Source organism: Marmota monax, unplaced genomic scaffold (genome assembly GCF_021218885.2).
Source record: "Marmota monax isolate L192 unplaced genomic scaffold, Marmota_monax_Labrador192_F-V1.1 WCK01_AAM20220418_F8-fsc00015, whole genome shotgun sequence".
NCBI classification, from domain to species: Eukaryota; Metazoa; Chordata; class Mammalia; order Rodentia; family Sciuridae; genus Marmota; species Marmota monax.
This window is the reverse complement of record NW_026692194.1, coordinates 23,770,700-23,781,160: the sequence shown is the minus strand read 5'-3', so window position 1 is coordinate 23,781,160 and position 10,461 is coordinate 23,770,700. Positions and strand designations below refer to the sequence as shown.

General features: G+C 40.1%; 1 protein-coding gene and 1 long non-coding RNA gene across 2 annotated transcripts in view; both read right to left on the bottom strand.

Moving 5' to 3' along the window:
* Positions 1–473: 473 nt before the first annotated feature.
* On the bottom strand, positions 474–7,788 carry LOC124079590 (cytochrome c oxidase subunit 7A-related protein, mitochondrial). The gene is made up of 3 exons (XM_046425254.2): positions 7,631–7,788; positions 2,706–2,837; positions 474–1,352 (listed from the first exon to the last, which is right to left on the bottom strand). The coding sequence occupies exons 1-3, from the start codon at positions 7,700–7,702 to the stop codon at positions 1,212–1,214; spliced, it is 345 nt and encodes a 114-aa protein (XP_046281210.1). The 5' UTR covers positions 7,703–7,788; the 3' UTR covers positions 474–1,211.
* Positions 7,789–9,316: 1,528 nt separating this feature from the next.
* LOC124077874 (uncharacterized) overlaps positions 9,317–10,461 on the bottom strand; it is a 59,190-nt gene continuing 58,045 nt past the window's right edge. The window contains exon 7 of the long non-coding RNA XR_009225197.1: positions 9,317–9,568. This is a non-coding gene — a long non-coding RNA (uncharacterized LOC124077874). The remainder of the gene's footprint in view (positions 9,569–10,461) is intronic.

The window sequence follows — 10,461 nt, the reverse complement described above, 5'->3', positions numbered from 1 at the left end:
AGACCAGCCTCAGCAACTCAGCAAGACCCCGTCTCAAAATAAAAAATAAACAGAGCTGGGATGTAGCTCAGTGGTAGAATGGCCCTGTGTTCAATACCAGTATTGGGAAAAGAGGTCACCATCTTTGTTATGGCAAGATACAGATCACCACCTTATATATAACATTCTACCTCTTTCAGCATTAATACACAGTAAGTGAAGTCTACCAGTCATGACAGCATAGGAAATTAGTGTTTTAAAGTGAATTGTGCATTACAGGTACATTTCACTAAGGAACAAGCAGGAATCTTATAAGGAACCATACGGTAATCATTAATATGCTATTAGACTCCTATTGCTTGACTTTGAGGAACCATTTTATAAAGATTACCTGGTGCCAAATTAAACAAAAAAGAAATTAGATTCAGGTTTAAGATGCCTCTGGTGTCCTCCAATTATTCTGAAAGGTCATTTAATTTAAAAGAACTTCAAACTTGTAATTTTTCATTCACATATTTATTCCATAGTCAAAATAAACCATAATTTAAAGTCATAACAAGTCTTTAAGAGATAAAGTAGAATTTGTGGCACAGATGCATTAACAAGACAGACACCAATATAAAGTGCAACACTAAACAGGTGTTCTCTGTTCCCGTGATGGAGTACACAACAATTACACATAAAATTTCACTAAAGATCTGGGATGAGGCATATAACCCTTTGAAATAAACTGCCCAATGAATACAGGCAGGCTGCAAATAATTGCTATTAACATTTTGCTGTAAGATGGAAAAATTCCCAAGGTGACTACTGACTCAAACCCCTCATTTCATGAACCTGGCCTTAGATTCCATCTTCCATTCTCAGTCACATCCAAATCCAGAAAGGCTTCTGTGCTCCATGCTTAAAAATGCATTCCCAAGTCCCAGAGGACCTCAGCACAGACTTATGTTAATGAGCCTGTGTGCAACCTTCATCCAGAACCTCCAGGGAAATCAGGAGCTCCAAAACACAGTGCAGTGTGTGTCTTTAAACAATAGTTTTAACTGTCAAATGAGCCTGACATCTGACAGGCCATATGCATTTCATAAGCAAACCAAAATATTGTCTTATCTTTCTTTTTTATTTTTTGAAAAAATGTTAAGTAAATCATTCAAGTGGGGGAGGGGACAATGAAATTTCAAAGGGTTTATGCAAAAAAAAAAAAAAAAAAAAGTCCTCTGTAGCCTAACTTATTTGTTTTTGGGCTGTGAAGCCATATAGAGGGCAATCAGGCAGTAGATGGTCCCTCCCACAGTCAGCGCCATGGTGGTCCGGTAAAGCATTTGGTCAGGAAGGCCTCGTTTCAGATGGACGGGCACGCCATCAGATTTCTTGAAAGCAAAAATTAACAAGGACATGGTTATAAGAAAAAGAGATTACAATTTTAGGCTAATAAAGAACAAATTTGTCTACTGTGAAACTATCCGTAAACATAGAACAATGGAAAAACCCTAATCCATGAGAATGCTCACTGACTAAAACACTATTATTCTCTTTAAAATGTAGCTAAAGTTTATATATCTAAAGTTATTCTCCAAAATAAAGCCTGAAGCAATAGCACACAACATATTCCAAATTTCTAAGGCATTTTTCATATATTACTTAACCAGGAAAAGAGCACTGGGGAGCTTTTTAAAAAGCAAAAGCAATAACAGCTAAACAAAAAGTGCAAGCACTAGAAACGCTCCCCAGGAATCCTATGTTTATAGTTTGGCTTCTGATCATGAGGGAACCAAGTCAGAGCACACCAGTTCAATGTATAGGTTCAAGTCCACTTTGTATTTAACTGTATTCAAATAGTTAAGGTCCCATTTAATAATAAGACTCCACAAGATGTTTAATTCACTAATTTGCAGCCTCCATCATTTCTGCCCTCCTCCACTGATCTCAAGATTCCAAATGCCCCCTTAAATCTTATTTACTAGAAAAAGAGATTGAACTGATCAAAAAGTACTCTCTAAAATGGCCTTAATCTAGACATATTTTTCAGAAGGGGGAAGAAGGAGCAGTAGCAGGCTCTGTCACTCCTATGGCATCTGTGATATAGTCATTTCTCAATTATCTGTAAGTAGATTAAGAATATCTGAAATTTCAATTCTGGCTTCTCCCTGTTCATCAACTAACCGAAGAGGACCTCCTCTATTTCCATTAATAGCTCACTGAATTTTATTATCAAGCAAGCAAAAAATAATTAAAACTTGTTGCCAAATGTCACCGCATGTGTTACAAACACAAACACAGGCTATTGCTTTCTCTATGCAATGGATGACCAAGAGCCATTCTACTATCTATATAGCTGGAAAGCCTGAGTACGTTTAAAAGCTGATGAGAACAGTAACCACCTTTCCCTTTCTTATACGTATCTACCTATATAAATTTCTATTAGTTTCTGACTCAAACTAAAAGCAAGGGAATTCTATTTAAAGAAAGAAAAGGTTGGGGGGCTGAGGCTGTAGCTCAGTGGTAAAGTGCTTGCCTCATATGTGTGAGGCACTGGGTTCAATCCTCTGCACCACATAAAAATAAATAAAGATACTGTGTGTTCATCTACAACTAAATAAATATTTTTTAAAAAGAAAAGAAGAGGTAGGGTAGTAAGCTAGACTAAGACTCAAGTTTCAAAAGGAATTTTTTTAAGCCTGTTTATTTCATAGGCTTCTCTATTCCTAAGTGTCATCCCTCACCTGGAAAAACTTCTGTAGCTCTGGAACCTTGTTCTTCCCAGCATAATCATAACCAGTGGAACTAGAGGTCAGTTTAGTCGGTGTGGCAAATATGATTGGGGGTGCTTCTGTGGAAACCACTGGCCTTAATCCCTGCAGAGAAAAAGAGAAAAACAATAAGTTGCAAGTATGTCTGGGCATCTGAACAAAACTTTCAAGGAGCACACTGTCTGGAGCAGCCATTCATCCACACTCGAAGGATAGGAAAGGGATCTCTCCAAGCCTGTATTAATAGTTCTTTAGTTGATCCTCAAACTTTAGACAAAATACCTTAAGCAGTTTTCCCAGAGCAAACTCTATCAAGAACTCCCTACCAGTAAGATAGGAAAGACAACAAAGACCCAATCTCAGCTTCCAGAAATAAATACAGTAAAACATAATTTTTATGAACTTTTGGTTAGACTTCATAAGGGACCTCACTGCCCCTTCTCTCCTCTGGGTGACCTAATGGACTAACACAGTATGTTAGTAACGGACATTAATGTTATGGAATAATAACAGCTAATTATCAATCTGGCTTTTGTTATGTTCCACACTTTACAAGCATTACCTCACTTAGTCCTGTCAGCAACCCATTCCCATTTAACAGAGGAGAAAACTGGACCAGAGAAGGTAACTTGCCTGAAGTCACAAAATGAAAACAAAGAACCAAGTTTTAAAATTCAAGCCTCTATGAAGTCCAGAGCCCTGGCTTTTTGCATTCCACTACTCATACCCTACATTTCCATCAACCATTGCTTAAAAAACACAATCCATTTTGGTCTGTAAGGTGTGGCCCTGCATTTAGCATGTAATACTCCAGTAGAGACAGGGACTCAGGAGTCAGAGATTAAAAACAAAAAAAAAAGAGGCCCTGCTACTGTGATAACAGGCTTTATTTGAATTGGAATATTAGGTCCTCCTTTCAATCATTCTGTGAGCTCAATGTATTGTCTCCTAATGATTATTCCACCTTGAAGGTAGAAATTTAAAAGTACTTTCTACCAAGCATCTCCAAAATGCAAATTCATGTTTGGACAGGACTCATGTGAAAACATTTTTAGAAAGGATTTTACCTAACTTTGTGTTTGTTGACCCATCCAGTGACTCAAAACTACAACAAAGTTTTTGAGCAGTACCATCTGAAAATGGGAGTATCAACCATATTAACAATTTTAATTCAATATTTCCATTTATAATATTAGAAAAGTTCAGAATACAGAATTTTAAAGTTACCTATAATCTCATTTTATCCTATCAGTAATTGTATATTCTCCCCAATCTTTTTTCATATGCTTATTTGAATAACTTTATTGTCAGGCTGGAGCTGTGGTTAGTGGCAAAGCGCTTGCCTATCCTATGTGAGACACTGGGTTCGATCCTTAGCTTCACATAAAAAAATAAATAAAATAAAGGTATGTTATCTATCTATAATTACTTTAAAATTAAAAAAAAAAACTTTATACTCAAAATATAAAATCCTACATTCAGCTTTTTTCTTTTCTTTCTTTTGGTACCAGGGACTGAACTCAGGGGCACTAGACCACTGAGCCGCATCCCCAGCCCTATTTTGTATTTTATTTGGAGACAGGGTCTCACTGAGTTGCTTAGAGCCTCACTTTTGCAGAGGCTGGCTTTGAACTCAAGATCCTCCTGCCTCAGCCCCTCAAACCATTGGGATTAGAGGCATGCACTACAGCATCTGGTCCTCTTATATTCTACTTTGTTTACTGTGTCTCCCCCTATTTCAATGACAGCCCCCAAGATTCTGGCATGTGTTGTTCATTGCTTCTATTTCCCAAGACTTAGAAAAGCAACTGGCACGAGAGCACATCCACTAAATGTGTGTTTAATGTGTAAGTCAGCTAAGGAAGGCTATAGCTTTACCAGACTTAAATAAACCAAAGTCATGTTCATCAGCACTTGGCAGAGGCTCCACACCTCCCACAGCAAGGATAAAACAACTGAAAGCTATTCTTAAAGTAAGTGGACCATAAATCAAGTAGAAATCGCAGACTTTACTTTTTAACACTGAATCTCCCAGCTATTTACATAATCCCTACATCCAAAATTGATTAAGGGCCATTCAACCCTAATCATGTACAGTAATTGAGTTCTTCCTAGTCTATTTTTTTTAGATGTTGATGGATCTATATTTTATTCATTTATTTATACATGGTGCTGAGAATCGAACCCAGTGCTTTGCACACGCTAGGCAAGTGCTTTACCACTTATCCACAACCCCCGCCACATCTAGTCTATCTGCTCCAAAAAAGAAAAAAAAAAAAATTGTAGGGGAGAAGTGCTGGGGATTGAACCCAGGACCTCAAAGATGCTAAGCAAGCATTCAACCCGTGAGCTCCCCTAGTCCCTAACTGCTCCAATTATTTTTTTATTTTTAAGGAGAAAGGTAAACATGATTTTTTTCCCAAAAAAGTTGACTGAACCAAAATTTTTGTTCTTCTAATTTTTAGGCTTGGAGAGGAGGGTGGAGAAATAAAAGAATTATCCCAAATTTTTAAATGTTAGAAACCAGTGAAACTTTCACTCTGATTTAGAACTGGAAACTAGTTTCAGTCTGCATTGCCTCATTTTGTTTTTCCTCTTCATGGCGCTGGGGATTGAACCCAGGGCCTTGTGTGACACCCCTAGCCCAATTCTACTAATTTCTAACTGCAAGTTGGACATCAGTGCCTTCAGGTCCCTCTAACACCACACTGAGCATGTCCAAAATTCACCTACCAGCCCATCAGGAGCTCCCTGTCTGTTGAAAGCACCACCATCCTCCCATTTCGCAGTGGTCTTATAGTCTTCCTTCTCCATCCCCAACATCTCTCTCACCAACAAGGACAAACTACTGTAACTTTCTGCATTAAGTTGCTAAGTCCCTACTCATTTCTCACAAAATTAAGTCCTATCATCCTAGCCCCTTCATGATTACCTCTATCCTCCATAGCCAAGCTTATCTTCTCAATGATTCTCTTCCACCCCTTCCCTTTCACAGTTCTCTTTCCCTGGAATATTGTTCTGCCATCCTAGCTAGGAAAATAATTACTGGGTCATATAGTAAAATTATGTTGCCCTTTTTAGAAACTGCCAAACTGTGTTCCAAAGTGGCTACACCATTTTACATTCTCACTAGCAGTGTCAGAGGTTTCTAGTTTCCCTATGTCCTCACCAATACTTCTTGCTATTGTCTTCCTTTCTGATTATAGATCTTCTGGCAGATGTGAGGTAGAATTTCATTGTAGTTTTGATTTGCTTTTTCCTCATAACTAATGATGTTAAGATTCTTTTCATATGTTTATTAGCCTTGATTTATTTTTGGCACAGGACACAGAAAGGTAAGGAAAACCTTTTCAACCAAACATTGGAAAATACCCTCCCAACAACTACTTGCCATCAAGTTGACTTACAAGTCTCTGTGCTACTGTTACAGAACCAGCTTTTCCATATCAGGTTATTTAATGCATGTTAGGTTATTCACTTTACATAATAACAACATTACAAATATCTTCTTCATTTTACAGTGTGCTAGTGTTCCAAGAAAGAAAAAGTTGAAGTACTCCTCCTAATTAGCAATATCAGAGCACCTATTTGCCAGGACATATATACATTTTACACACACACACACACACACACAGGACAGCACCTGTCACAATCACTTTGAAATCTACATTCATAACGTGTACATAATATTGCTCCTTTCTTTCAATGTAGCTTAAGAAATCTTTTAAGTATTTTACTTAGAGACAGGGTCTCACTGAGTTGCTTAGCACCTCATTTTAGCTGAGGCTGGCTTTGAACTCGCTATCCTCCTGCCTCAGCCTCCGGAACTCCTGGGATTACAAGCATGCGCCACCACGCTCAGCTGCAATCATTCTTAAACATTCTTCCCTTGAGCAAGTTGCAGTGCCCCACCAAGAAAAAAAAAAAAAAAAAAGCAAGAGGCAACAATAATAAAAAATTGTTACACCACCTATCTGTGCCCCTTACTATTCCGGTCAAGTTCTCTAACTGCATATCTCACCAACCCTTCTCACACTCCTCTCTGAGAAACGAATGTGATGGTATCTCAGATTCGGCTTCTGGAGAACCAACTATCTACCAAAACCACTAGTCACTTGACACACTTCACTCAATCTGCACTACAACGGGATAAAAATGAGCTCAAAATAAATGAAGCAACTCGGCCAAGGTCACACAACTAAAGCAATACAATTAAGTACTTGAGCCCAAATGTGTACGGGACTCTAAAATACTTCACCTCAAGCTGTAGCATCTGCGAGACATCGGTAGTTCAGAATACTTTTCAAACTACCGAAATAGTGCACCGTCAACCACTTCACAGTGGAGAAAGTGTAACTTCGTTGCATGTAAATTCCCCTGCTACCCAAACATTTGAAGGAATCGGCTCGGTCTCCCAATCATCCGCATCCTATGAGCCCTGCCACCCCACGGCTTTCCCGGGTGCGGTCATCCCCATCCTCCAATCTCCTGCTGGCCTGAGGCCCCCTTTTGGGCTGTGGCAAGGGGTATCAAAATGAGGTCCGGAAGGCCAAAAGCCAGACTTGTTCAAAAGAGGAAAAGAGCCGAACCTCGAATTCAGGAAGGTTACATTCTGACCCGAGTCATCCATCTTAAACAAGCAACGACCCTAGGGGTCACCTTGACCCCTGCAGTGTGCTACACCGAACTTTTGCACAGGGTCAAGCCCGCCTGAAGGAAGGGCAGCCACACAAGAAGAGCCTCGAGGACCACTGCAAGTCGGCGTGGATAGGTGCTAGGAGCTGTGAACGAACTGAACTGAACCGAACCGACTCGTGGGCAGATGCCTCTCCTGGCGACTGCCTGACCTGGGGATGTGAGCCGCCATTTCCCCTGAGTCGGTGCTATGCGACCCGTACCTGCGGGCTGTAGGCTTCCGAAGCCCATGCTCCAGTTAATTTCTGCGTGAATCCACTAAATTTGTAATACATGATGCTGGTGTCCAGCTTCCCGCAGCCGCTGCCTGCGCGACCGCCCCAGAGAAGGACCCCGCCTCCCCTCTTGTGGTCCCAAGGCGCAAGAGGAAGGACCCCGCTCCTAGAGGCGGGCTGCCTAGAGAGTGCCTAACTTAAAACATGCTTTCTTAAGCGACATTATGGGAACAGAAGCTGGGTTCGTAAGTCTATGAAAGACAAATCTAGCTTTAAAAGGCATACTGGCTTCTGTGTCGGAGTTTGTAGGAAGTACGACGTTCCTCTTCCCCCTATTTAGATTAAGGCAATACTAAGACTCCTTAAAAAACGCGCAAGCGCCTCGAGGACCAAGTCCAGCAGCAGAGGCACCGCGGCGGTCAGGCGAGGCGGGATCTGGGCGGGGCATGGAGCTGACTGGGCGGGGCCGAGGGCGGGGCAGGGCCGAAGATAGCCGAGACTGCGGGCTTCCACCTACCTGGTGGTCTAGTTGAAGCTTTCCCTTCTGTACCAAATTTTGCTTGCTTTTAGTCTTGTTTCTTTCCTCCCGACCTAAATCACCTAGTGAAGCGCCCCGCTGTTTGTCTGCCTAGGAGTAGGGACAGGCGGGCCAGGCTTAACCTGGCAACCTGAGAGGGGCAGCGTCTAAGAACATCTGGAGCACCTGCTGAGAGGCTTTTAGTATCTAGGGCTGTTAGGGGTTTCGCCTCAATATTTATTATTACAAATAGCCTACTGGGCTTCGTGCAGAGGACACACACATAGTGACCTAAAACTTAAGTCGACAAGATGTAAATTTTGCAGTTCCTCACTCTGATCTTGACTCTCATTTGAGTTTTATGGGAATTGGTTGTTCATTCTTTTCCCAAGCTGTGCTCGCTGAGATAAATGCGCTGAAGAGAAGGTGCCTAGAATCATTTGTGAAATCTGGACCTTAAACCAGAAATATCTGGACTACCTTTTTCGTATATTTCGATGTAGAGGTGTTTTTAAGTCTCCACTATAGGCAAAATATTGCATAAAAGGAGTATACTCAGGATGAAACAAGAATTTCTTCACTAAAGCTCTGATTAGAAAGGCACATTATAGGTGTATTTATAGTGCATTTATGAACGCATGTAGCTAACTGATGAATGCTACTAACATTGATACAGAATTTTCCATTAACTCATCGAATCTTCATAACTACCTTAGGAGGTGGATATTATGATTTCTATTTTACAGTACAGGAAAAGGAGGCCAAGAGAAACGCAGCACCTGTCCCAGGTCAACAATTAGTAGCAGAGTTAGTCATCGAGCTCAAGATTCTGTATACTTAGCTATAACATGTTACCTATAACATTTAGGTAAATAGATATGAATCTGTTCTAAAAAGGGGAGTATCAAGGCTGAGCACTCCAGAGCCATGGTGTACACCATCATCCCACTTTGGCAAGTCTAAGCCCCAAATTCCCAAGTATTCAGCACTACCAATACCCTAGAGAGTAAGATTTCAGCAGATTCATAATATAATCCAATGCAAAGTTGCTGTTTTTACAAAGTCATAATGAAAACAATATGATATTTGAGTTTGAGTCTTATTTTCTCCATGGCTGAATGAGTTAAAACTAATCATTTCCATTTTTGGAGCAGTAATCATCATCATCATCATCATCATCATCGATCTTTAGTGGTCTAACAATCAACAGTTCATGAATTTACAAAGTTTAAAATAAGTTGCTGATGTTTACCTTTGGATCCTTTTGCTTTTCCATAGTTCTCAACTATATATAAGAATCTTGGGGCTGGGGATGTGGCTCAAGCGGTAGCACGCTCGCCTGGCGTGCGTGTGGCGCGGGTTCGATCCTCAGCACCACATACAGACAAAGATGTTGTGTCCGCCGAAAACTAAAAATAAATAAATAAATAAATATTTTTTTTAAAAAAAAGAATCTTAATTACCACAAACTTTTCTTGATCAATCTAATTTAAATTGAGTAAATGCTACATGTAACAATAAACATTAGCAAGGATATAGGGGAAAGATATACACTCATACATTGCTAGTGGGACTGCAAATTGGTGCAACCACTTTGGAAAGTCGTATGGAGATTCCTCAGAAAACTTGGAATGGAACCACCATTTGACCCAGTTATTCTGCTCCTTAGCATATACCCAGAGGACTTAAAATCAGCATACTATAGTGACATGGCCACATCAATGTTCATAGCAGCTCAATTCATAGCAGCTAAGCTATGGAACTAACCTAGTGCCCTTCAGCCGATGAATGGATATAGAAAATATGGTACATACACAATGGAATATTATTGAACCATAAAGAAGAATGAAATTATGGCACTTGCTGGTAAATCAATGGAACTGGAGACTGTCATGCTAAGTGAAATAAGCCAGTCCCAAAATCCCAAGGGTCAAATGTTCACTCTAATGTGGGGATGATGCTGACTCACAATGGCGGGGGCAGGGGGGGTTGTAGGGGGTCACCAGACTGGACAGGGTGGAGTAGGGAGAAGGGAGGAGGAATAGGAATGGGAAAGACAGTAGAATTAATCTGAAATAACTTTCCTATGTTCATATATGAATGCATGACCAATGTAACTCCACATCATGTAAAAACACAAAAATGGGAAATTATACTCTATGTATGTATATGATATGTCAAAATACATTCTATTGTCATGTATAACTAAAAAGAACAAAAAGTTTTAAAAATAAAATAAATTAAGTAAATGCTGGAATCCCACATGCCAAGAAGAAAGAATGAGCTTTCTAGCAAATACTGG

Bases quoted from the DNA above. Each gene is read 5' to 3' on its own strand.
- LOC124079590 (XM_046425254.2), bottom strand. From the start codon at position 7,702: ATGTATTACAAATTTAGTGGATTCACGCAGAAATTAACTGGAGCATGG. The intron at 2,838-7,630 runs GTACGGGTCGCA...TTTTCTCTGCAG, and splicing joins CGGAAGCCTACAGCCCGCAG to GGATTAAGGCCAGTGGTTTC. The intron at 1,353-2,705 runs GTGAGGGATGAC...TTTGCTTTCAAG, and splicing joins AGCTACAGAAGTTTTTCCAG to AAATCTGATGGCGTGCCCGT.